The sequence below is a fragment of the Rhodotorula graminis genome, assembly GCF_001329695.1.
Source record: "Rhodotorula graminis WP1 unplaced genomic scaffold RHOBAscaffold_1, whole genome shotgun sequence".
Lineage (NCBI taxonomy): Eukaryota > Fungi > Basidiomycota > Microbotryomycetes > Sporidiobolales > Sporidiobolaceae > Rhodotorula > Rhodotorula graminis.
Genome location: NW_017264928.1, coordinates 2244814 through 2267923, shown reverse-complemented (window position 1 = coordinate 2267923; position 23110 = coordinate 2244814). Strand labels below are relative to the sequence as shown.

The 23110-nt window shown below is 68.4% G+C and overlaps 7 protein-coding genes across 7 annotated transcripts; 4 read left to right on the top strand and 3 right to left on the bottom strand.

Moving 5' to 3' along the window:
- Positions 1-374: 374 nt before the first annotated feature.
- Positions 375-3317, top strand: RHOBADRAFT_41213 (uncharacterized protein; the record flags this gene model as incomplete). The annotated part of the gene is made up of 1 exon (XM_018413834.1): positions 375-3317. One exon carries the CDS (start codon positions 375-377, stop codon positions 3315-3317), a length of 2943 nt encoding a protein of 980 aa, XP_018274718.1.
- Positions 3318-3451: 134 nt separating this feature from the next.
- RHOBADRAFT_23753 (uncharacterized protein) lies at positions 3452-5357 on the bottom strand (the record flags this gene model as incomplete). The annotated part of the gene is made up of 5 exons (XM_018412610.1): positions 3452-3623; positions 3717-4102; positions 4176-4574; positions 4678-5144; positions 5243-5357. Coding segments are annotated over 5 exons (1487 nt in total), but the record flags the coding sequence as incomplete, so codon positions are not given.
- A 288-nt stretch (positions 5358-5645) lies between these two features.
- Positions 5646-7239, bottom strand: RHOBADRAFT_64440 (uncharacterized protein). The gene is made up of 5 exons (XM_018418485.1): positions 7124-7239; positions 6751-6927; positions 6329-6670; positions 6107-6214; positions 5646-5969 (listed from the first exon to the last, which is right to left on the bottom strand). Exons 1-5 carry the CDS (start codon positions 7212-7214, stop codon positions 5941-5943), a joined length of 747 nt encoding a protein of 248 aa, XP_018274716.1. The 5' UTR covers positions 7215-7239; the 3' UTR covers positions 5646-5940.
- Positions 7240-9971: 2732 nt separating this feature from the next.
- Positions 9972-10190, top strand: RHOBADRAFT_11220 (uncharacterized protein; the record flags this gene model as incomplete). Its single annotated transcript, XM_018412033.1, has 1 exon — positions 9972-10190. A coding segment is annotated over one exon (219 nt), but the record flags the coding sequence as incomplete, so codon positions are not given.
- Positions 10191-16019: 5829 nt separating this feature from the next.
- Positions 16020-16985, top strand: RHOBADRAFT_4815 (uncharacterized protein; the record flags this gene model as incomplete). The annotated part of the gene is made up of 4 exons (XM_018415099.1): positions 16020-16243; positions 16311-16453; positions 16516-16650; positions 16717-16985. Coding segments are annotated over 4 exons (771 nt in total), but the record flags the coding sequence as incomplete, so codon positions are not given.
- A 1832-nt stretch (positions 16986-18817) lies between these two features.
- Positions 18818-19563, bottom strand: RHOBADRAFT_41208 (uncharacterized protein; the record flags this gene model as incomplete). The annotated part of the gene is made up of 5 exons (XM_018413833.1): positions 18818-18935; positions 19018-19193; positions 19272-19283; positions 19357-19393; positions 19469-19563. The coding sequence occupies 5 exons, from the start codon at positions 19561-19563 to the stop codon at positions 18818-18820; spliced, it is 438 nt and encodes a 145-aa protein (XP_018274713.1).
- Positions 19564-20560: 997 nt separating this feature from the next.
- RHOBADRAFT_51105 (uncharacterized protein) lies at positions 20561-22668 on the top strand. The gene is made up of 9 exons (XM_018415658.1): positions 20561-20733; positions 20807-20895; positions 20962-21057; positions 21123-21200; positions 21259-21323; positions 21389-21499; positions 21569-21805; positions 21885-22400; positions 22488-22668. The coding sequence occupies exons 1-9, from the start codon at positions 20594-20596 to the stop codon at positions 22620-22622; spliced, it is 1467 nt and encodes a 488-aa protein (XP_018274712.1). The 5' UTR covers positions 20561-20593; the 3' UTR covers positions 22623-22668.
- The last annotated feature ends 442 nt before the right edge of the window (positions 22669-23110 follow it).

Sequence of the window (23110 nt, the reverse complement as noted above, 5' to 3'; positions counted from 1 at the left end):
CGCGGAAGGTGGACCGGGCAGCTCTCGGCGGACGCAGGTCGGCCTGAGAGCACAGGCGCTCTCCTGCACTCTCTTACACAGCACAGCTGCTTCTCAGCTGGTGCAGGTCCACTCGACATGGGCGAGATCGCAAAGTGCGGCGAGCGGCGACGACGACGAGCGTCGTGTTGAACGATCGTCTCGCCTTCCTCTTGCTCCTCCCTCTCCTCCTCCCTCTCGCCCATCCCACTCGCACTCGCTACAGCCTCGAGCACAGCACTCGACTACAGCTCGCACCCACCACCTCAACCAGTGCGCACCCCGTCTCCCCTCCTCGCTCAACGGGCGAGCCCTCGCTCACCTCGGCCCTCTGTCCCGCAGCACTCGCCCCCGCCATGGCCGACGCCGCCACGTACGACTCGGGACAGTACACCGGCTGGGACGCCGCACCCGACCCGCCAGCCGCAGCCACCACGGCCGCGTGGGACACCTGGACCGCCGACGACTCGCAGCCCACCTCGACCGCCGCCGACCAAGACTGGACCGCGGCCACGACGACCCAGGCGTGGACAGAGCAAGCTTGGACGTCGACGACTACGACGAGCGCAGCGGCGAGCCCGTGGTCCCCCACCGCCGCCGCATGGACTTCCCCCTCCTCGTCCTCGTCCATCTGGACCCAGCCTCCCTCGTCCTCGCCGACTACCTCGTCAGCCACGGCCATGGCCACATCTTCTACCTCTTCTTCTTCTTCGGCCTCGTCGTCGTCGGCCACCTCGGCCGCCACCGTCGCCTCGACCTCGTCCACCTCCTCGACCGACCGGTTCGCGACCGTCTCGCGCTACTCGAACCCGTCCCAGGCCGCCCTCGCGTCCGACGCCTCGGGCAACGGCACGAGCTCGAGCTCGCCCTTCAAGATCTCGTACCTCATCCCCGTCTTTGTCGGCCTGCCCATCATCGCCGCCTTCGCGCTCGCCGCGTGCACGTACGGCAAATGGTGGGGCCGCGGCGGCAAGGCGCGCTCGGCGGGCGACGACGACGACGCGCACTACACGGACGGCAACGTCGGCGCCGGCGCGTGGTGGGGCGGCGCAGTCGGCGGCGGCTCGTTGCGCAGCCGCAAGGGCGGCGTCGACCCGGACCAGGACGCCGAGGAGCGCGGCGGGCTCGTCGACGACAAGTACGACGACAAGGACGCCGGCTCGTCGCCGATCAAAGGCGGCGGCGCGTCGCGGTGGAGCAACCTGCTCGGCGGCGGGTCGAGGCCCGAGCGCTTCGAGGACCACCCCGACGTCCCCTTCCTGTCGATCTCGCACGCCCCAGCCGTCCAAGACGCGCCGTTCGTCCCTCCTCCTCGCTCGTCGTCGACGCACGACTTCCTCGCTCGCGGCCAAGTCGCTCAGGGCCCGAGCGCCCGTCACCTCGGCCCGGGCCCGTGGGCGTCGACCTCGGCGGCGCACCGCTGGGTCGCCCGCAGCGGCAGCGTGCGCAGTACAAGCAGTCGGCTGAGCGACAAGATCCGGGCGCGGTTCGGCATCGGCCAGGGCGCGCGCGACGACTGCCCGTCGCCGTCCGTCTACTCGCCCAACGTCGAGGCGGGCACCATGGGCACGGCCGGCGCCTACATGGGCCTGCACAGCGCGCTCGAGGAGGACGACGACGAGCACGTCGACGGCGGCAAGGTCGACTACGATGCGCTGCTCGGTGCGGCCCGAGTCGGGCACGGCGACCTCGCGCGCAAGTACGCCCAGGGCGAGGTCACCGACGAGCAGCTGTTCCCTCCTCGACACGAGCAGCGCGTCGACCCGGCCCTCGAGCACGACGCGCGCGAGCGCTACTACGCCCGGCACGGCGCGCCGTCGCAGCCGGCTTCGAGCGGCCCTTTCGCCGCCGCCACCGGCCAGCCGTACCGCGACGCCCCGCCCGCCTTTGCCGTCACGCTCCCGAGCGCCCCGTCGCGGCTCCAGGTCTCGCCCAAGAAGTCGGCGACGGTCCTGTCGCGCGCTGCGCCCGAGACGCCCGAGCGCGAGCGCACCGGCGGCAGCCACGCCCTCGGCACAGGCGACCTCCTCTTCTCGTACGAGTCGCCCGTCCGCAGCGCCACGGCGTCGGCTCAGCGTCGCCCGCTCCCCTCTGCGCCTCGCGCCTCGCCAACGCGCGCCTCGACCGCCCCGCTCACCGACGCGCCGCCCCGCATCCCGTTCCGCCAGCAGGCCCCACCTCAGCTCTCGCGCCACGCCGCACCTCCTCCCTCGAGCCCGTCGCGCCCCGACATCTTCTCGAGCGCCGCTGCTGCCGCTGCCGCGCCGCCGCCGCCGACGACGAGCCGCGCGCCGGTCGGCTCGCCCATGCCGGCCTACGACGGCCTCGCGTCGAGCGACGAGCCGCTCTCGCTCGATGGCGTCGGCGCGTACATGTTTGGCGCGCCGGCTGTCGTACCGCAGAGCGAGCGCCGTGGCACGACGACGAGCGGCGGCGGCGGGCGCACGTCGCCGACCAAGGAGCGCGCGCTCGGGCCTCGCGCCGAGCAGCAGCGCCCGCAGCCGCAGCCGAAGCACAAGCGCTCGGGCTCGGACCTGCAGCAGGGCATGAGCTCGGCGCCGATGGCTGCCCGCCAGCAGGCGCACGAGCCGTCGTCGGCGTCTCGCAGCAGGTCGACGCCGACCAAGGTTCGGCCCGTCTCGGCGTACGCCCAGCTGCCGAGCCAGCCTCAGCAGCAGCAGCAGCAGCAGCAGCAGCGTCTGGCTCAGCTCCCGAGCCGGCAGGACCTGCGCTCGACGGCGGCGGCAGCAGCGACGGCGCCGACGAGCCGAGCGCGCGAGTCGCTCGGGTTCGACCCGACCTTTGGCGAGGGCCCGGCGCTCGCGCCCCTGCAGCACCCGTCCAAGGTGCGCGCCGCGATCGAGAACATCGAGACCCGAGGGCCGGCGCCGCAGCAGCAACAGCAGCACCGCAAGACGGCCTCGTCGTCGTCGCCGACCAAGGGTCAGGCGGCGCCGACGACGTACCGGCGCGCGCTCGGGCGCAAAGCGCTCGACAGCGACTCGGACGACGACCGCGACACGGTGTCGACGGCGACGCACGACACGGAGCACGGCGACGACGCCGAGGCGATCGCGACCAAGCGCCGCCTGTCGACCCTCATCCTCAACCGGTCCAAGTCGCAGTCGGGCACGCTCGGCGGCAGTGGAGCCGAGGGCGACTCGTCGCCCGAGCCGACGAGCTTTGAGAACGAGGGGCGCAGGGAGAGGCCGCTGTCGAGCGACCCTCGGCGCCTGTCGATGATGCTCCGCCGAGGCTCGAGCGGCGCGCACCTCGCGACGCTCGGCAGCGACGAGTGAGCTCTCGTCGCACATTGTGTACACTCTCTTATCCTTCATCGTCTCATCTTGTCTCTCTGCATTGCTTTCTTTGTTGATCGTCGTCGCCAACCCGCCCAAGAGAGACTCTCCGAGAGCGAGAAAGAGGACAAAGAGAGAGAGCGACAGCATTCATTCCAGCGCCGCGCACCACGCTCGTCATCGTCTCTACTCGAGCTTCTTCTCGCCCGCCTTGTCGAGCTTGGCGTCGAGCGCCTCGAGGCGCTCGACGAGCGTCGGGTGGTTGTGGTTGAGCGCCGAGTAGACGTGGTCGACGCCGTAGACAGCCTGCAGGGTCGCACACAGTCAGTCTGGGCGCACGTGGAGGACGAGGCTCGTCGAGACGAGGGAAGGAGAGATTGAGAGGAAGCGAGGGCGCACCAGGTTCTTCTCGTGGATCGTCACGAGCGCCTTCTTGAGGTTGCGGGCGTAGCTGCCGCCGAGCTTGGCCGCGAACGCGTCGGCGTCGTACTCGAGTCGGCGCGTGACCGAGTTGGTGCAGAACTTGAGGAACGTCGACAGGGGCGAGAACAGGGTCGACGCGAGGAAGAGGGCGACGACGGTCGGGCCGACGGGTGCGGGCAAGAGCGGGTGGGCGACCTTGGCGGCGAGGGTCGAGCCGGTCGAGGGCGCAAAGCCAAACGAGGCGAGGAGGGGCCCGTTCGAGAGCAGGAGGGAAAAGATCGAGAGCGAGAAGGCGACCTGGGCAAGGCTCGTCACGAGGAGGTAGACGATGTGGGTGCCCTTCCAGTGACCGAGCTCGTGTGCTGCGTCGTCGAGAGAGTCAGTTTTCGCTCTGAGAGGCGCGAGAGAGCACGAGAAGGAGAGAGTGGGACGCACCGAGGACCGCCTCGACCTCTTCGGGCGTGCTCTTCTCGAGGAGGGTGTCGAAGATGACGATCTGCTTGGGCAGGCCCGGGACGCCGACAAAGTAGGCGTTGCTGTGGCTCGAGCGCGTCGAGCCGTCAATGACGTAGACGGCGTCGAGCGGGAACCCGACCCGCTGCGCGACGGCCTTGATGCGCGGGTAGAACGGCGAGTCGTCGGCGAGCGGCGTGAACTTGTTGAACAGGGGCGCGATCACGAAAGGGTACACGACGATCATGGCGAGCTGGACGAGGAAGACAAAGCCGATGGTCCAGCTGACGATGCGCAGGACGGCGTCCTGGCCGGCCCAGTGGATGATCTTGACGACGCCGGCGAGGAGGGGCACCTCGAGGAGGAGCGAGACGAGGAGGCCTGCAAGAGATCGAGTCGTTAGGTCAGGCGCTCTATCTCGCGCGGCAAGAGGCGACGGGGGAAAGGGACGGAAAGGAACGACAGGGAGGAGAGGCGGACGCACCCTTGACGAGGTCCTTGATGAACGTACGGCGCGTCATCTTGTTGAAGCCGTGCTTCTCCTCCATGACAAAGTTGCGGTAGTAGTCCTGCGGGATCGACAGGACCGTGCTCGCGACCGTCGACAGGGCGATGAAGCCCATCGTCTGCCGGATCTCGCTCGGCCCGCCGACACCGACGCCGGGCACGTACTTGGCCGCGTCCCAGAAGCCCTTGAGGAGCGTCCAGTCGGACACGGTGCCGACGTTGAACCCGAGCGAGGCGAGGACAGGCTGCGAGAGGTTGGACAGGAGGATGACCGACTCGACGAGGCCGATGGCGGACACGACCGACGAGAACGACATCTTGTGGCGCGCATAGGCCTGGCTCTTGCTGTACGTCGTCTGCGCGTCGTCGGCGGCGAGGTAGGGCTTGAGCGAGGCGGGGAGGGTCGGGTGGAGGATCGGGTCGAGGAAGCGGCGCTGTCGAGATCTGCATGGGGCGAGTGGAGGGGAGGGGACAGGCGTTGGTCAGCTCTCGTGGTGCCGTACAGGGCCCTCCACCGCGGACCAGGGAGCCTTGGGACGCACCCAACGTAGCCCTCGAACAGCTCGCCGGCGAGGACCGAGGCGGCGACGACGGTCTTCCAGGGGATGCTGGGGTCGTCGAGGCGGTGCTGGAGGGTGCTCAGGAGACTGGCCATGGTGCTTTTGGGCGGCGAGGGCGACGTGGGAGGAAGGAGGAGTCGAGGAGGAAGTGATGAGACGGCCGGGCGCCGGCCGGTGACGATGAAAGCGGTACGCGTCGGGCGCAAGTGCGACAGGTCTCTTGCACTCGAGCTGTGCAGGTCGGGCGCAGCGGCGAGCCGACTCGAGCCAAAAGTGCGAGCGAGTCGGACGAGGGCTCGTGCGCCGGGCGACAGAGAGCGCGCTCGCAACTGCGTCGGCCGCTCTTTCACTCTCGCCAGCCTCTCAGGGATCGCCAAAGAGCGAGGAGAAGACGTCTATGAGAATGGACATGCGGTTCGTTCGTCGCGTGAAGGGCACGAGGGGTCGTAAGAGGGGAAGGAAGAGGGGGGGAGGTCTACCGAAGAGGCCAACGCGCAACAGCTCCCGCACCGTCGCACACATCAGCCGATGCAGGCGACGATGAAGGGCATGGGGTCAAGTGACGCGAGGCGCGGACAGATTAACGAGGCACAAGGGGAGAAAGACGGAGGGGAAAGGGGAAAGGGGAAGGCTGCGACGACGGCGGCGACGGATGCGTCGCGCCCTAGGCGTCACTGCGCTTAGTTGGCGAGGCTGCCCTCGCCGTTGTCTAGGTGGGAGAACGTGTGAGGTCAGTACGGTGCACCTCAGGTGCTTCTCGTAGAGGCGCATCGACGTTCGAGCCGAGCCGAGGAACGCCCGGCTCGACGGCGGACATGGGGTTGGGAGAGAGAGGGGGAGACGCACAGCAGTAGTACGGGTTGCTGGTCGAGTCGGCGCGGCGGAGGACGCTGCCAGTCGGGCAGGCAATGCGGCAGACCGAGTTGCGGCACTCGGGGGTACCGAGACCGTTGTCTGCAGTAAGAGAGGTGGGTCAGGGAGTGCTCGTCGAGCTCGCGGCGATGCACGAGGGACGGAACGAAGGAGGGACGGGTTCCGTCGAGGGAGAGACAGAGAGGGAGGACGCACAGGAAGCCGGGCAGTTGACGAGGTTGGCGCCGGTGCCGCAGCGAGTCGCGTCGTTGGCGGTGTCGATGCAGGTGTACGGGCCGCTGAGGCTGCCGTTGGTCGAGTAGCGGGTGAAGCCGAGGTTGCAGCCGACCTCGCACGCGCCGTTGTTGCAGAGCGCGTAGCCGTTCGCCGGCGTGTCGCACGTCACGCCGCCGCACTGCTGGTTGGCGGCGAGGGTCGCGACGCACTGGTCGCCCTGCTGCGCGAAGCCGGTGTTGCACGCGTACGCGCAGGTGCCGCGGTAGCACACGTTGGCCGAGTTGGCCGGGCCGAGGGGAGCGCGGTTCTGGCAGACCGTGTCTGTGCGGCGGGCGAGAGAGGGTGGGTCAGCGTTCGAGGCTAGGGAAGAGAGCTGGAGAGAAAGAGAGAGGAGGACGCACTCTGGCCGCAGCGGATACGGCGGGCGATGGCGGCGAGCTTGGTGCCGGTCATGATGGACGACGCCTTGCCCTTGAACATGGCGCGCTTCTTGAGGGCCTTGGCGGCGGCGGCGCGGCGGGCGACAGCCGGCGACGGCGAGACGTCGCGGGCAGCGATGTTGCTGCGGCGGACGACACCTGGGAGGACCGCGTTTGGGAAGGTCAGCTCGCGCTCGTTCCCGTCGAAGTGGCTCCTGCTCTCGAGGCTCGCGCAGACGGCCGACGTCGACAGCTCGATGAACGTCGAGGCCGGATTTCCGGCCACGACGCGACCTCGGCGCGTGTCGCATGTTGAGCGACGAGGGGAAGAGAGGAAGAGAGAGAAGGGACGCACCGCCGTTGTGGTGGACGGACGACGCCGAGACCGACGAGAACGAGAGGGCCACGAGGGCGATGGAGGCGAGGATGGTCTTGAACGAAGGCATGGCGACGAAAGTTGGCGAGGTTGGGAGGAAAGGTACGTAGGGGAGAGGGCGAGGACGAGAGGGTTTGAAAGGAGTGTAGGTGGCGAGGTGGAACTGCCGAGGGTAGGAACGAGTGACGAGGGAGAGCACGGAACTGTAGAGCGACGAGAGGACGTGAGAGAGAAGGGAGACAAGAGAAGCTGGCGACGACGCGCGAGGACGGTCAGGAACGAGCGCCCGTGCGGCACATGTTTGTTTGGCCGTTCCTCGAGTGCCTGAACGACAGAGTTCTCTCCACTCGACGCGTCGGCGCACGCCGCTAACTTCTAAGGCTAAACTCGCGGGGCCCGCGGCGATCGAATCGAAGCGGACGGCGTCCGGACCGGGTGAAGCGGATTGTTCTCCGCAGGCTCGTCCTCGTTCAGCTGGCTCTCGTTCTACGCGCTGCACGCGCTCGCTCAAGGGCTCGATGCCAAGATGCTCCAGAGCACAGTGGGTGTCGAGCGCGTAAGTGCTCCTGCCAGCGAAAGCTGGCGACGGAGAGGACGACGAGCGGGCGAGACGTTCGTCGGCGCTCAGCTCGACGGCGTCAGACGACTCGCAACTGCAGAACCGCATCGAGCTCGAGAGAGCGTCGCAAGGAAAGTGTCGAGCGAGCGCCGTCGCGACGTCGTCCGTCGTCGAGCGAGTCCTGAGCGCTCGAGCCTCCGGCCAGCAATGCAGCGTTGGCCGCACGACTCTCGGCCGCGCAGGCTTGGAGCAGGAGCGCAATGAGCACTCGCGATGCTCGTGCGCCCTTCCAGCCCGTCAATCAGGTTCATGAACCTTGGGGAAAAGTGCATCACGGCGAGGAATGCTGGGGTCACACAGCGGCGGCGGCGGCCGGCAGCGGCGCCGGCGAGCCCAGCTTGCGGTGCGGCGCGCAGCGAGCAGCTGTGAGACCAACGCACATCGGCGCCGGCCGTCGAAAGCTCGATGAGCCGTCGAGGAGGGCCGGCGGAAGTACGGTGACTTGGACGCTGCGCGAGAGGAGCAAGGTCAGCTCGTCGTCTTCTGCTGAGGTGCATGCTGCTTCGATCTCGCATCGTCGACAATGGCCTTTGATGCGAGAGAGATCGAGCCGACTCACGGGGCGAGAAGGATCATCGGCGGCGAGCGAGCCGTTGGCGAGAGCGAGCTCTTGTCACGCTTCCACGCGTTGCTCGCGCGCCCAGGTCTTCGCGGGCGCGCTCGGGACCGGGAACGCTGCCCATGTTCTGCGCACTGCGGGCCGAGGCAAGGGCCGGCGTCGAGCTGCCCGAGCACTGATGCTCGAGGAGCAGACGCCGTGCATCGGCGCGGCGCGTGCGGTCGAGCGCAGGACGCGAGAGAGAAAGCAGAAGAGAGAGAGAGGGAGAGAGGCGCGAAGCCCTCGAGCAGCTTGACGTTGTCGAGCCGCAGATGCAGGGCCCGTCCCTCACGAGCGAGAAGAGGTGGAGAGGTGCTGCGAGCGCTTCTAGCGGACCGAGAGGTGCGGAGAGCGAGGTGCGCGCATGCATGCGCGTTCATGCAGCATGACGCTTGCGTCGGAACGCAGCCGGTGCGACGACTTGCGCGTGCTTGAGAGCAAAGAGCGGCAGCGAGAGGGGCGGAACCAAGAGCGAAGAGCGGCCGCGGAACGGCCAGGAGGCTCATGCGGCGGCGCCGTCTCTGGCGATCAGAGGACGTCCGTCTCCTTGCGTCTGACGTTCGGTACTTGCTCGCCGAGAGTCTCCTGTCGTCCTCCTCGCTGAGTAGCCGGGTCGGCGACGACGGAGGTGGGTCGGAAGCGGCGGGGGTCGAGAAGGACAGACGAGAGGCCGCCTGGTCCGTCGCCTGGACAGGGAGAGCTCCCTGAGCGCTAGCGAGAGCCTGTGAAAGCCGCACGAGAGTCGCGCCGAGCAGCCAGAGGCGAGGAGAGCGGCAGCCGAGCCGGCCGCGAGCGAGCAGGAGAGCGGGAGCACGGCAACGATGGGCGGCGGCTCTGTCGACTCGGCTATGGCCAGAGATCAAGTGCGGGTCCGTCCCGAGGTACAGCACGCAGTCCTGCGGCGAGGCGAGGGCGCCACGAGGTGAAAGCCCGCCTCCTCGTCGCGCCGTTCGTCACCTTGGTCGCCCCCGCCCACAACGCTCGCACGCCCCGCTGGTCGAGGTGCACTCCTCGCAGGCCAAGCACACCCGCCTGTGCAACCGCTGAGCACCACCCGCCGAGGCCCCGTCGCCCTCGCTCACCCTCATCTCCCCCGCTCGACGCGTCTCTCCCTCATCAACTCTCGGCACAACAACCACCACCACCACCGCGGTAACGAGCCCGGCGAGTCGACCAGTACCAGCCCCACCTTCATACACGCGCCACAGGCACTTCTGCAGGTGCGCACCCTCCCCCTCGTATCTTCGTGCTCGCCCCCCACTCCGTCGCGCCCGTGATCTCGAGCAGGCGGCCTCGTACGCGCACAGGGGCGTGCCGCAAGCTGCGCAAGGTGGCCCGCGGGTACTCGCGTGCGAGACGCACGGTCTCGATCCTGGCTGGGCGTTGTCGAGTCGCTTCGAGCAGCCGAGCAGCCGGGCCTTCTCTCGCCTCTGCGATGGCGCCCGCCACGGCGACACAGCATCGTCGGGAGCACGACAGGATCATGTACTGACTGACCGGCGTCGTCGCACACAGATCCGCTCCATCGCCCTGAACCTGCTCGCCCGCCGACGACCATGTTCTTCAACTCGGACCTCCTCACTAAGCGCGGCGCGCTCGCGCAAGTGTGGATGGCGTCGCACCTGTCGTCCAAGCTCTCGAAGCAGGCGCTCACGTCGACGTCGATCCCCAAGTCGGTCCAGTCGATCCTCGGCCAGGAGCTCCTGCCCATGGCGCTCCGGCTCTCGGGCCAGCTCCTCCTCGGCATCGCGCGCATCTACAGTCGTAAGACCAAGTACCTCCTCGACGACGCCCAGGAGACGCTCCACAAGGTCAAGAAGGCGTTCCAGAACGAGGGCCGCGCCGCGGTCGACTTGCCTGACGAGGGCACGGGCGCGCACGGCGCAGGCGGCGACGACGCGGCGAGGGGCGGCAAGGACATCAACCTGCGGCGAGAAGGCGGCGACCTCGAGGACATGCTCGCGCTCGAATTCGCCGACGAGGAGTGGTCGCTCGAGAAGCACCTCGCCGCCAACGCGGCCAAGGCCGACAAGGGCAAGGGCAAGGGCAAGCCCCTGACGGCCAACATCGCCGACATCACGCTCGACGAGTCGTTCGCGTACGACGGCGGCGCCCTCGGCGGCGACGACGCGTCCAACTTTGGCTTTGACGGCCTCGACGACCTCGGGTTCGACCCCGACTTTGCCCTGTTCGAGAACGACGACGAGCTCGCCGGTCTCGCCGGCCCGAGCCACGACAAGGCGACGGCCAACAAGAAGAAGCGCGCACGTGGCTCGGGCGACGACGGCGACGAGCGCGCCGACGACGACGAGTCGGTCGAGATGGGCCGCCGCGACTCGGTCGCCAACGCGTCGGAGCGCAACTCGCTCGGGCCACTCGACCTGTCGTTCGGCAAGGAGGGCGACGTCACGTTCGGCGAGGGTGCCGACAACGACCTCGGCGGCTTTGACGCCGGCGCCTTCGACCTCGACCTCGGGCTCATGGACGACGCGGGCGGCGTCGACCTCAAGCAGGACTTTGGAGGCGGCTTCGACGACGAGGCCCGCGAGAACAGTGCGTCCTTGCTCCTCCCCCTCCTCTTTACCGTCTGCGCCTCGAAACTGACCTCGCGAACCGTCCCTGCAGCGCCGACCGCCAACGGCGACGACACGACCTCGCTCCAGCTCACGCCGCGAGCAGCCGCCGAGATCGCCGCACGGCAAAAGGCCGAGGAGAACGACAAGCCGCCGGCCAAGAAGCGGGTCAAGCACGTCGTGACCGACAAGGTGATCGAGCTCAAGTGGGAGGCCGGGCGTCTCGACGGCAAGGACCGCTTCAAGGACGTGCGTCGACTCGTCTCACTCTCTCTTCCTTGGTCCGCCGTATTGACGCGTCGCCCCTCTTGTCGCAGCCCGAGTACCTCCCGTCGTCCCGCCTCCACCTCGCCCTCCTCAACGCTCCCCTCTCGGCCCTCCTCCCTCGCGCGCTGCCCAAGGCGAACAAGAACGACCCGTCTCTCGAGATGTTCGCGCCGCCGCGCCTCCTCGCGCCCGAGCTGCAGGACCTGTACGTGATGCCGACCCGCCGCGAGCAGATCCGCCTCGAGGGCCGCGAGCGCAAGGAGGACCGCGCCGTCGAGCAGGGTCGCCGCGCCATGAGCGTCCTGTCGAGCAACAGCCACCTGCTGCGGGCCGACGGCGCCGACCTCGGCCTCGACGCGTTCGACGGGCCCGACCTGAACCAGGACTTTGGCGGCGGGTTCGACAACGACCTCGGCGGCTTCGACGCCGGCGCGTTCGACCTCGGCGACGACCCTCTCGCCGCCGACGACCCGCTCGCGACGCCCAAGCGCCCGAGCAAGAAGCGCCGCACGACCGACGGCGGCGCGTTCGCCGCCGACGAGGCCGACCCGCTCGCGACACCCGCCCAGTCGGTCCTGTCGGCGCTCGCGCGCGAGGACCTCCCGCAGTACCACTCGGAGGGCCCGCTCGCCGTCTTTGACGACGTGTCGAGCGTCGGCGCGGCACGGTCGCACGCGGGCACGGCGACGCCGAGCCAGAGCCAGAGCCAGATCTTGAGCCAGAGCCTCGGGACCGAGCAGGAGCGGGCGGCGGCGGCGGCGGGCGACGGCGAGAGCCTGACGCAGAAGAGCGGCAGCATCAGCTTGCAGAGCCGCAACACGCGCAAGGCGGTGCGCGTGCTCAAGGAGCAGCTCGACGCCGATGTCGACGCCGACCGGCCCGAGGACAAGAAGGTCGAGTTTACCCAGGTCGCTCAGCAGGTGCGCCCACTTGCTCCTCTTCCTCTCAACCTCGTCTTTGCCAGGAGCCGGGTCGCTAACTCGCATCTCGTCCACAGGCCTCTCGTCGCGCTGCCGCCTCGTTCTTCTTCGAGCTCCTCGTCCTGTCGTCCGCCGACGTCGTCAAGCTCAACCAGCCGTCGCCGTACGGCGAGATCGAGGTGCGCGGCACGGACAAGCTGCAGGAGATCGCCGTTTGAGGAGCGAGGAGGAGCGAGGAGGAGCGAGGAGGAGGAGGCGGTTTCCGCTCTCGAGGTACCCGTATCTGTTGCTCTCGTCCCATCCCTTTTATTTGCGCATCCCCATCCCTGTCCTATCTGCAGCACGACTGTACACACCCTCTGGATCGCGCCCGGTCGTGAGCAGTGTCGTCGCGCGAGGAGGCCTGAGAGCTGCGGCACTTGGTGGCTTCCTCGGCTCGGGACGTCTTGTGAGCCACCTCAGCTGATCTCCGAGGTTGCACTCTCATCCATGTCTCCTGTCGAGCGAGAAGCGCGCGACCCGACGCGCGGCACCGCGACGATGCGTCGAGAGAAGGGAGAGAACAAGGAGGAGGAACGGCTCGACATCGCTCTGAGCCGGTCTCGTTGTACCTCGCAGCGACTCTCGTTGGGCTGCAAGACCTGTCGCCGTGGCACACATGGTGAGAGAAGCCGAGAGAGCGACGCCACAGCCGACATTCCGACGGCTCGTCTCCTGACCGCGCCGAACGAGGCAAGGTCTGCTGCCTCTCGAGCGATGTTTGTGCTGCCAGGCTTGCGTAGCTCTCTGTCTGCTCCTTGTGGACTTGTCCGCTCAAAGAACGAGGTACGTCGCGAGCCGGACGGCGTGGCCAGTTCTGACTGCGTCGAGGAGGAGGAGGGCCACTCTCCTGCGCTCTCCTCCTCACCTCGTCCACTTGTTTGCCGTCCGACACTGATGCGCGACCTGCGTCGTCCACTCGCACCGCACCAGCCCCAGCCGCAGCTGCACGGCGTCTCCAAAGAGACTCTCGTCGAGTTCATCTCTCGATCGCACCCCGGACGCACACACCGCCGTCCGCTCGGTGCAGCTCGTCTGCCGAAGGGCCAGCACCGTGCTCGAGCCATCTCGCTCCTGCGCCTTCATCCTCGCCTCCCGCCGTGGTCCAGTGTGCGTCCACCTCGGCTCCCTCCCCCTCTCCCCCACCACCCGGCCGCGGCCTGACCCGTCCGCACACCTGCGCAGCAGCAGCCAGCGATCAGCAGCACCTGCGCCTCGTCCTCGGCACCTCGCGCGACCTCGGTCACCCAGGCGGGATCGCCCTCGTCCTCCGGCTAGCGCCCTCCTTCGCCCACCAGCCCGGTCCAGGTGGGCCTGCAGTTCACCGCCTCTCTCTCGATCTCTGGCCTGCGAGCTGACCACCTGTCGCACACCGCAGCTCCGTCCTCTCGAGCACGCCGCACACCGACGCGCCGTCACTCGTCGCTGAGCCGAGCCTCGCATCCTCTCGACCGACGACCGACTCGCCTCTGCGCCCGTCTCGAGCAGCCGGCTCTCGCGATCCTCCACCTCGGCAAGTGTGAGCCGCAACGAGCGCGGTACCTCGGCGACAGCCCCCGCCTCGTCCTCGGACATCCCCTCATTCCTCGCCCCTCGCCCCTCCCCTCTCGTTGCTCGCGCCGTCGGCAGCCTGTCGACCGTCGCGATGGCCCACCGTACCTCTACCGGCACACGTCCAGCTCGTGACCCGCCAGCCCTCGACGACCCGAACTCGCCAACCGCGTCGCCGACCTCCTCCTTCCTCTCCCGCATGGCGCACTTTCCCTTCCTCGGCACCGGCCGCAGCACCAAAGACGGCGGCACGCTCGAGTCGAGGGGCAGGCCCTTCTCGTTCAGCAGGGCCAAGGAGCGCCGAGTCGCCCGCTCGCCGCCGCCGTCGTCGAGCCCGGCGCCGCCGCTCAAGCGCAGCAAGTCGGCCCGCTCGTCGCTCATCGCCTCGGCGCGCCGCCTGTCGTCGTCGGCAACGAAGCGCCCGGCTAAGCCGTCGTCGTCGTCGCCGATCCCGCCGTCGGTCGTCGCAGGTCGCGACGAGCGCGAGGACGCCGGCGCCGCGATGCGCAACTACCGCGACCGGTCGCAGCTGTTCGCCATGAGCTCGCCCGAGCTAGCGACGCCCGGCAAGGAGAAGGGCGAGTGGGCGGCATGGGCGGTCGGCGGGTCGGGCACGAGCGCGGGCGCGTCGGTCGAACCGCCGCTCTCGCCGCAGAGCCCGATGGTGCGGTGGGCGGCCGACAAGGACGAGCACACGAGCTTCATGCCCCTGTCGCCGTCGTCAATGCAGCCTTTTGCCGGCTCCTCGGCGGCGGAAGAACCGCCGTCGACTCGTCGGCTCGCCGAGACGTCCTCGTCGCCGATCGACGTCGCCGTCGTCGAGTACGAGGTGTCGAGGCGCACGTCGACGCACCGCGCGCGCTCGCCGAGGGCATTGTGGTCGGTCCCGGCCCTACCCACGCCCCTGCCGTCGCCAGCACCTCCCGACGAGGTCGTGCGCCGCTCGACCTCGCGCTCGCCGCCGATCGACGAGGCCGTCCGCGCCGCCAACCGCGCCGAGGCGCTCTTCAAGCTCACGGGCCCGACGCCCGCTCCAGGCGACATCCCCGACGAGCTCGCCGCGTTCCCCTTCCCCGCCATGTCGGCCGCGCCACCTGCGCCAACCCGACCTCTTCCCTCGCTCCCTCCTTCAGCCGTCACGGCCACGAGCTCGACCTCGCTCATCCTCCCTGCGACTCGCACCGAGGCCGACGCCGTCGCTGCTCCTCCCCTCGTCCGCTCGAACACGGTCGGCTTGCACCCTGAGCCGGTCCCGCTCGGCATCGATCTCAAAGGTCGGCTCGTCCGGGCGCGCAACTCGCAGCCGCAGCCGTCGGCGGCGACGGCGACGACGTCGCCGAGCCTCACCCTGTCGTCGTCGCCCGACAGCACGCGGTTCTCGGACTGGCGGCCGAGCGCGCCTTCCCGCATGAGCAGCGAGACGAGCTTCACGCTGTCGACCGAGGAGGACGGCGACCTGCGCTCGCACGCCAAGCCGGGTCTGTACGCCCTCACGATCACGAGCGAGCGTCGGGCGACCGAGTCGGCCGTCGACGTCCTCGCCATCGTCGAGGAGGACGAGCTGCCCCTGTCCTCGGCGCCGGCGCTGCGGCCAAGACGCTCGCCGTCCAAGCGCGGCACGCCCGACTCGCCGCAGCGCCGTCTCTCGTCGAGCAGTACGACAAGGCCACGCGTCGGCCTCGACGGCGCGGCCGCGCATCTCGGCGCCGACGTCCACATCGTCCCGCGCACGCGCCCCGGCGCCTCGCCCCTCGCCCTCACGCCGCCTCGTCCTCTGCGCCCGCCTCGACTCGGCCTCGTCGACCGGTCGCTCAGCTCGGGCGCCGCGGTCGAGCCGACGAGCGACGAGAAGGACGAGCTCGGGCTGCGCTCGCAGCCGCAGCCGCAGCCGAGCGGCGCCGCGAGCTCGCGCATGGGCGCGGCTGCCCCGAGTCGGCCTCGTGCGGGCAAGCGCTGCGTCTCGGACCTACACGCCGACCTGCGGGCGTCGTCGCCAGACGGCCGGTACGGCATTGGTATCGGCCTTCCTTCGTCGCTCGGCGCCGGCCCGTCGTCGATCCGCACGCGCCACCAGAGCCTCGCGTTCAGCGCCGACGAGGAGGAGGGCGTCACGATCGAGACCGACTTGCGGGCGAGGCGGGCGAGCAGGAGGGTCTCGAGCGGCGCGCCGACGAGGACCAAGTTGGTGCTGAGGGAGAACGGCAAGCCCGTCTTGACCTACGTGCGTCCCTCTTCCCCCTCTTTCTCCTCCCTCTGCCTTCAGTCGCGCGAGACCCGTCCTGACGAGCCTCGTCGCCCGCAGCAACTCGGCGAGTCGATCGGGCGCGGCCAGTTCGGGTCGGTGTACCGCGCGCTCAACCTCAGCAGCGGCCAGGTCGTCGCCGTCAAGCGCATCCTGCTCGAGGGCAAGACCGAGCACGAGATCGAGGAGCTGAGCGGCGAGGTCAAGCTCCTTCGGCGGCTGTCGCATCCCGCAATTGTCCATTACCACGGCGCGGTGCGCACGGAGCACTACCTCAACATCATCCTCGAGTGCGTCCCTTCTCTCTTGTACCTTTTCGCCCCTTGACGTCGACTTACGGCGTCTCTGTGCGCGCAGATACGGCGAGTCGGGCTCGCTCGAGAAGACGATCAAGCAGTTCGGCCAGCTTCCCGAGCTCCTCGTCGCGAGCTACACGGCCAAGATCCTCGAGGGCCTCGCCTACCTTCATGGACAAGGTGTCGTGCACTGCGACCTCAAGGGTGCGTCCTCGTCGTCACCGTCTCCTCGCCCGGCCTTGACTGACCTTCTCAACCCGTCGCAGCGGCCAACATCCTCGGGACCAAGAACGGCAACATCAAGCTGTCCGACTTTGGCGTCTCGCTAAACCTGCACGCGATCAAGGCGACTCGCGGCTTCCACACGTCGACCAAGGAGGCCAACGGCACGCCCAACTGGAGTGCGTCCAGCTTGCCTCCCCTCCTCTTTCTCGGGGTCAAGCTGACTGACTCGTCCGCCGTCGCAGTGGCGCCCGAGGTCATCTCGCTCAAGGGAGCGCTCCCCGCGTCCGATATCTGGAGCCTCGGCGCGACCATCATCGAGCTCATCGACGGCGTGCCTCCTTACGCCGGCCTCGTCGCCATGTCGGCCATGTTCCGCATCGTCGAGGACCCGGACGGCCCGCCTATCCCGGAGCGCTGTTCGCCCGAGCTCGAGGCGTTTCTCAAGCGGTGCTTCAAGAAGGACCCGAGCGAGCGCCCGACGGCCGAGGAGCTGTCGACGGACCCGTGGTTGGCCAAGCACTTTGACCTGTCGCTCGTACGTCGGCCTCTCTTTCTCCCCCTCTCTCGACGTTCTTGCACGCCCGCCCTGACGCAGCACTTTGCGCCCCGCAGGACATGCGCCCGCAAGACTCGCTCCCGTTCATGCGCCGCATCTCGTCCGACCAGCGTCGCTCAATGCAGGCGACGCCGGCCTTCTCGCTCGCCGGCGCTCTCGCCGAGCCTGCGTCCGAGCTGAGGGCGCCGGCGCCGCCGTTCGCGAGCCAGGAGCAGGGCAGGACGTCGTTCGACTCGGGGTACTCGGCCGGTGACGAGCGTGGCACTGTGCGTCCCTTCTCTCGACCTTCTATCGCGCTCTGCCGGGCCCGACCTGACATGTTCCACACTCTCGCAGTCACCTGAACCTGTCGCTACTGCAGCTGCGGCCGAGGCGAGCCGCCGCCCTCACTCGTTCGTGCGGTCGAGCTTCAGCAAAGGTGCGTCCCCTCGTCCCCCTCTCTTTACGACGCGACGGACATGACCTCGCTCTCTGTGCGTGCAGCTCTCATGTGCAAGGTCTGCGGCGAGCAGACGAAGCGCCACGCCGTCCTGTGCCAGGAATGCGGCCTCATCAGCCACTCGCGCTGCAAGGAGTTTGCGCCATCGTGCGACCTGCGGGCCCAGCTCCTCGGCCTCTCGACGACGAGCGCGTCACCGCTGTCGCGTTACCCCACCTTGCCGACCTCGCCCTCGTCGCCGACCAGCACCTCGTTCGCCATCTCGGACTACCTCCCCTTCCGCAACTCGCGCCGGCCCAAGCCGTCGACCCTCTCGTCGCAGTCGCCGGCGACCGCCTCGATCTCAACCTCGACCCCGACCCTGCCCGCACCCGTCGCCGCCGCGAGCGGCGCCATTCGGCAGCTCCTCGCGCCGGCCAAGTCGCGCACGCCCGACTCGACGCCGCCGAGCTCGCTCGGGCGCCGCAAGTCGGTCAAGCCGCACCCGCCTACGACGACTACTACGCCGAGCTCGAGCGCCGGCGGCACGTCGCACGACCGCGCCGCCAACGGCAGCTCGTCGTCGTCGGCCAACGTGCCCGCCGTCCCTCCCTCGTCGCCCACGTCCTCCACCCCTGCGCACGCTCGGCCCTTGCTCGAGGACCAGGCGCTCAAGCGCAGGAGCAGCCGCAACGTCGTCGTCGTCGTGCAGCCCGGCGGGGCGCGCGCGCTCGGCAGGCGCAAGAGCCACGCGAGAAGCGCGAGCCAGCCGGGCGCGAGGGCCGAGGGCAGCGGCGCCGGCGCCGGTGGCGGTGGGTCGGCGCTCGCGAGGGTGCTGAGCGGCTCCGGCGGTGACGCGGCGGCGACGAGCGGCGAGGCGCCCAAGGGCGAGTGCGCCGTCATGTGAGCGAGGTCGGCCTTCTCAAGTCGACTTTGCCTCGCCGCGTCTCGTCGTACCCCCTCCTTCGCGGCCTCTCTTTCAGCTGTACATACCCCTCGTCCCCTCTCTCGCTTCCCCCTCTCGCATACCTCTCGTTCCTGCCCCGTCCTGAGCGCCTCTCTTGTTCCCCCCTCGCCTCGGCTCATTTCCGCATTCCCTCTCCCTCTCTTGCCCGTGTAGCTCTCTCTCTCTGTCCCTCTCGTCAAGTCACGTCTTCTTGAGACTCTGCAATACACGAGAGTAAACAGCACTGCTCTGGCGAGGCTCGAGAACCGAGAGAAAACACCTCGTCCGCCTTTCGTCCGCCCTCACAACCGGGCCTCAGCGACCCACCCACCCGACAACCGCGTCTCCCTCCTCCTCAACGACCTCAACAGCCCACCGCTCGCCTCGTCTCGCCCGCCGCACGAGCGCCGCCCTCGCCCTCGCTCACGCGCGGCGCCGGAACGTCACGACCTCGCGCCAGAGCGTCAGGTCGCCGAGGAACGAGTAGAACGGGTGCTTGAACGTTGCCGGGCGGTTCTTCTCGAAGAAAAAGTGGCCGACCCTTTGCGCGCGTGCGAGAGAGAGGGAGTCAGAGCGGGAGGAGAGGGAGGGAAGGCAAGGGGAGCGGGAGAGGAGGGGCGCACCAGGCCCAGACGTAGCCCTGCAGGAGCCCACCGAGGAGCAGCTTTCCGATCGACTTGAACCCGTCGTCGCCAAAGCGCAGGACGTCGAGCCGGCGGTCCTTGGTCGTCGCGAGGAGCGGGATGGCGGCGACGAGGGCGCGTGTAAAGACGCCGAGCGAGATGGTCGTGCCGACGAGCTGTGTGGCGGTGAAAGAGAGAGGGTCAGGAGTCGTGCGCGTGGCTAGTTTGGGCGCGAGAGAGGGAGGGAGACGCACATGAAGGCGGCGCTGCGGGTGGAGGAGTTGAGAGTCAGCTCATTCTCGTGGACCGGTCCTAGTCGGCGAGGGCAAAGGGACTCACGCAGATGGCGTTCGAGTGCTCGCCGAGGTAGTACGGGCTGCACAGAGGTCAGCCGATTGGCCGGGTCGGGAGGTGGGGCGAGAGAGGGGGGGGAGAGAGCGAGGCGACGCACTAGAAGCTGCGGAAAGTGGCGTAGCCGCCCTGGGCGTATGCTTGAGGCTCGTACGTCGGGTTGGCGACACGTCCAGTCTTGCCGAGCGTCGACATGTGGCGAGCGAGGTGGACGAGGGAGCGGCGTGTGGGGAAGCGGCGCGATGAGGGCGCAGGCGGGTGGTGTGCGGTGGTGCGAGGTCTGCTGAGCAGCTAGGCGAGTGATCGAGGGTCGGCGTAGCTGAACGAGGCCAAGCGAGAGATGTGAAGACGAGGGCGAACCGGACCACCAGAGAACGACGAGGCGTCGGGCTTCGGCTCTCAAGCTCGCAGCTGGACAGCAAGCTAGCGGGGCTCGACGACTGGAAGCTTGAAACGCCGACGCCGACGCAGGTGCCGTCGGCAAAGGCGCTCTCGAGCCGCACAGGTTCGCTCGACTTGGGCGCACTCTCGCCTCCTCAAAGGCCGCACTCGCTCATGGGACTCTCGAGGTGACGCGCGCAGAGGTACGAAGAGAGACTGAGTGCATTGCGGCGCAGAGAATAAGGGAGCGACCGCTGAGCAGAGGTTCCCTGTCGTGCGGCCGCTCGTCCACCTGCAGCACAGCCGCTCCGTCCTTGCGCCCCTCGACATCGAGACCTGCTCGAGACCTGTGTGCGTGCGAGAGAGTCAGGGACATGCTCGTGAGAGAGGTGTGAGGGTGCTGAGGCTCGTCGCGACGAACGACGACGGGGGCGAGAGGTGTGCAGAGATCAGGGTTTTTACACTAGGTGTCGGCATGTTGGAGCGTCCCGTAGGATCGCCCTACTAGGCCAGGGATAACAAAGCACGCAGCCGGCAGGCATACGCGTCTGTGCATCTTGTCGAGCACGGTGAAGAGGGGGAGGTCGGGAGGGAAAGGAGGGACGGGGAGCGCGAGGAGGAAGAGGGACGGACCTGCAAAGAGACCCAGCAGTATCTCCCTCGACCGACGAGACGGATGCAGCTGCAGCAGGTGCGAGCTTGATGAGCGAGTGAGGAGAAGGAGGGAGAGAGGACGAGGAGCGACGAGGTCAAGCTCGCCTCGCTCGCGTCGCATATGCTCACGCCCCGTTCTCGCCTCGTGTGGTCTGCTCCCTGGTCCAGGACCAAGCACACTCGCACCGCCATGCAGCCCACCGTCCAGCCCCCAGTCCACCGCGGCATGCACCACCTCGACCGCGACGCCTTCAACACCACCCTCACCGTCCTCGCAGCTCGCCTCCCCGCCACCAGCACCACCCAGTTCATGCAAAAGGACGCCAAAGAGTACGTCCACGAGCTTCCCCCTCATCCCCACCCAAGCCCCGACCTGACTCGTCGAGCCGTCGTCGTCGCGCAGCTACATCCTCCGACTCCGAAGCGTCGCCGCCGTCGCCCCAGACGACTCGCCAGAGCACCGCCGCGTCCTCTTGCGCACAGCAGACCGCTGTACGTCCCCTCCCACATGCCCCTCTTGCCCGAGAGAGCTGACACCGCGTCGCTCGCCGTGCACAGCCGCTCTCCCCACCCACCTCCTCGACACGCTCAAGCGCAGCGACGCCAGCCTCGTCGAGCACAAGGTCACGTTCGGCTACGACTACTTCACCTCTGGTCCGTCCCGCTCGACCCTCGCCGGCGAACCTGTCCTGACACCGCACCGCGCCCGGACCGCGCAGACCAGATCCTCCAGGCCGTCCTTCCCGAGGACATTCTCGACGAGTCGCCGACAGCGTTCACCCAGGTCGGCCACATCGGTCCGTCCCGTCCCGCCCTCACGCTCGCGAGACCGGCCCTGACTCGCCGCACCCGCAGCCCACCTCAACCTGCGCGAGCAGTACCTCCCGCACAAGCACCTCATCGGCCAGGTCATCCTCGACGTGCGTCCCTCGGCCACCTCCACCTCCTCGACGACATGCACTCACCGTGACGAGCCCTCGAGCAGAAGAACCGCACGCTGCGCACCGTCGTCAACAAACTCGACATGATCGACAACGTCTACCGCAACTTTGCCATGGAGGTCCTCGCCGGCGACGCCGACTTTGTTGTCGAGATGGTGCGTCCCTGCCCTCTCCTGCTCTACCCCGAGCGCTCGCTCACCGCGTCGTCGCCTCGTCGCGCGCAGGCCGAGCACGACTGCAAGTTCCGGTTCGACTTCTCCAAGGTGTACTGGAACTCGCGCCTGCAGACCGAGCACGCCCGCCTCGTGTCGACCTTTTCGCCCGACGACGTCATCGTCGACGGCTTTGCCGGCGTCGGGCCCTTTTCGATCCCGGCCGGCAAGAAAGGGTGCGCCGTCCTCGCGAGCGACCTCAACCCGGCGAGCGCAGAGGCCCTCAAGGACAACGCGTCGCTCAACAAGGTCTGTCCCTCTTTCCTCCTTCGTTCTCTCTCGCTCCCACGTCGGCGCGCGCACTGACCGAGTCGGCGGGTCCCAACAGGTCGAGCGCAACGTGCGCACCTTTAACGAGGACGGGCGCGACTTTATTCGCCGCTCGGTCCTCGCCATCTGGAACGAGCCGTTCCCGGCCTACGTCCCGACCCTGTCGTCTCGCGAGCGCGCACGACGAGCACGCGCCGCCAACGCCGCCAAAGCCGCCGCCAAGACGGCGCCGCCTCCTCCTTCCTCTTCTTCCACCTCCCCCTCCCCTCCCGCCGACTCTCTCGCCGCCCTCTCCCTCAACCCTGCACCATCCGCCGACTCTCCCGCACCCGCACCCGCACCCGAACCCGCGCCCTCAAAGCCCCAACGGCGGCTCCCGAACCACTACATCATGAACCTGCCCGCATCGGCCCTCACCTTCCTCGACGCGTTTCGGGGCCTGTACCGCCCGCTGTACGACCTCGTCGGCGAGCATGAGGCGCACAAGGCGATCGACGAGGCGGGCGGGCTCCCCTTCGTGCACTGCTACTGCTTCACCAAGGAGATTGAGCGCGCCGAGGAGGACATTTGCGAGGTGCGCCGCGCCCCTCTCTTCCCCTCCCTTTTGCGCCCTCGTCCCGCCCAGTACCCTGACTCTCTTCTCTCCTGCGCACCCACACAGCGCGCAACCGCCGTCCTCGGCTTTGACGTGCACCCAGGGCTCGCCGACTTTGCCGTGCGCTTCGTGCGCGACGTCGCACCGAGGAAGGAGATGTACGTGCTCGAGTTCAGGCTCACTGACGACATGGTGCGGTAGATCTCGAGTGGGCGGGTCGTGCATCGAGGGCTTTCTTGAGCTCCCTTTGTGCGCGAGAGCGGTGCGTCGAGAGCTGTCCGAGAGAGAGAGAGAAGGCTAGCGGCTTGCTCGAGGAGCCAGACTGCTCTGCTTCGCTAGCGCGCTCGCATAGAGTCTCGCGGAGCGCTTTGAAGCGTATGCTGAGAGTGAGCGCCGGGCACGGTCGGACCCTCGTCCTCTCGGCTCGTCGAACGGCTCCGCTTTCCTCGCCTATCTCGGTCTCGCGCCTCTCGTCCGTTTGTGAGCGTCCTTGTACATACCGTCTGCGGCGAGCTGTGCGTCGGTTCCGAGCGCCGCTGGACTGACACGCTGCGATCGAGCCGATTGTGATTCGGACTGGCGCGGCCCAACTGCGTCGTCCGCTCGTTTCACTCCTCGGCCGCGCAAGGCTCGTCGCAGCGGACGAAAATACTCCATGCTCTTGGCTGTGAGTAGGCTCGACGTCGGCG

What these genes read in the sequence shown, in the direction of transcription:
- RHOBADRAFT_64440 (XM_018418485.1), bottom strand. Translation starts at nt 7,214, where the DNA reads ATGCCTTCGTTCAAGACCATCCTCGCCTCCATCGCCCTCGTGGCCCTC. An exon ending in CGTCAACTGCCCGGCTTCCT is followed by an intron (nt 6,215 to 6,328) that starts GTGCGTCCTCCC and finishes CTCTTACTGCAG; the next exon opens with ACAACGGTCTCGGTACCCCC. An exon ending in CAGCAACCCGTACTACTGCT is followed by an intron (nt 5,970 to 6,106) that starts GTGCGTCTCCCC and finishes TCTCCCACCTAG; the next exon opens with ACAACGGCGAGGGCAGCCTC.
- RHOBADRAFT_51105 (XM_018415658.1), top strand. Translation starts at nt 20,594, where the DNA reads ATGCAGCCCACCGTCCAGCCCCCAGTCCACCGCGGCATGCACCACCTC. An exon ending in CTACGACTACTTCACCTCTG is followed by an intron (nt 21,058 to 21,122) that starts GTCCGTCCCGCT and finishes CGGACCGCGCAG; the next exon opens with ACCAGATCCTCCAGGCCGTC. An exon ending in ACAACGCGTCGCTCAACAAG is followed by an intron (nt 21,806 to 21,884) that starts GTCTGTCCCTCT and finishes GGGTCCCAACAG; the next exon opens with GTCGAGCGCAACGTGCGCAC.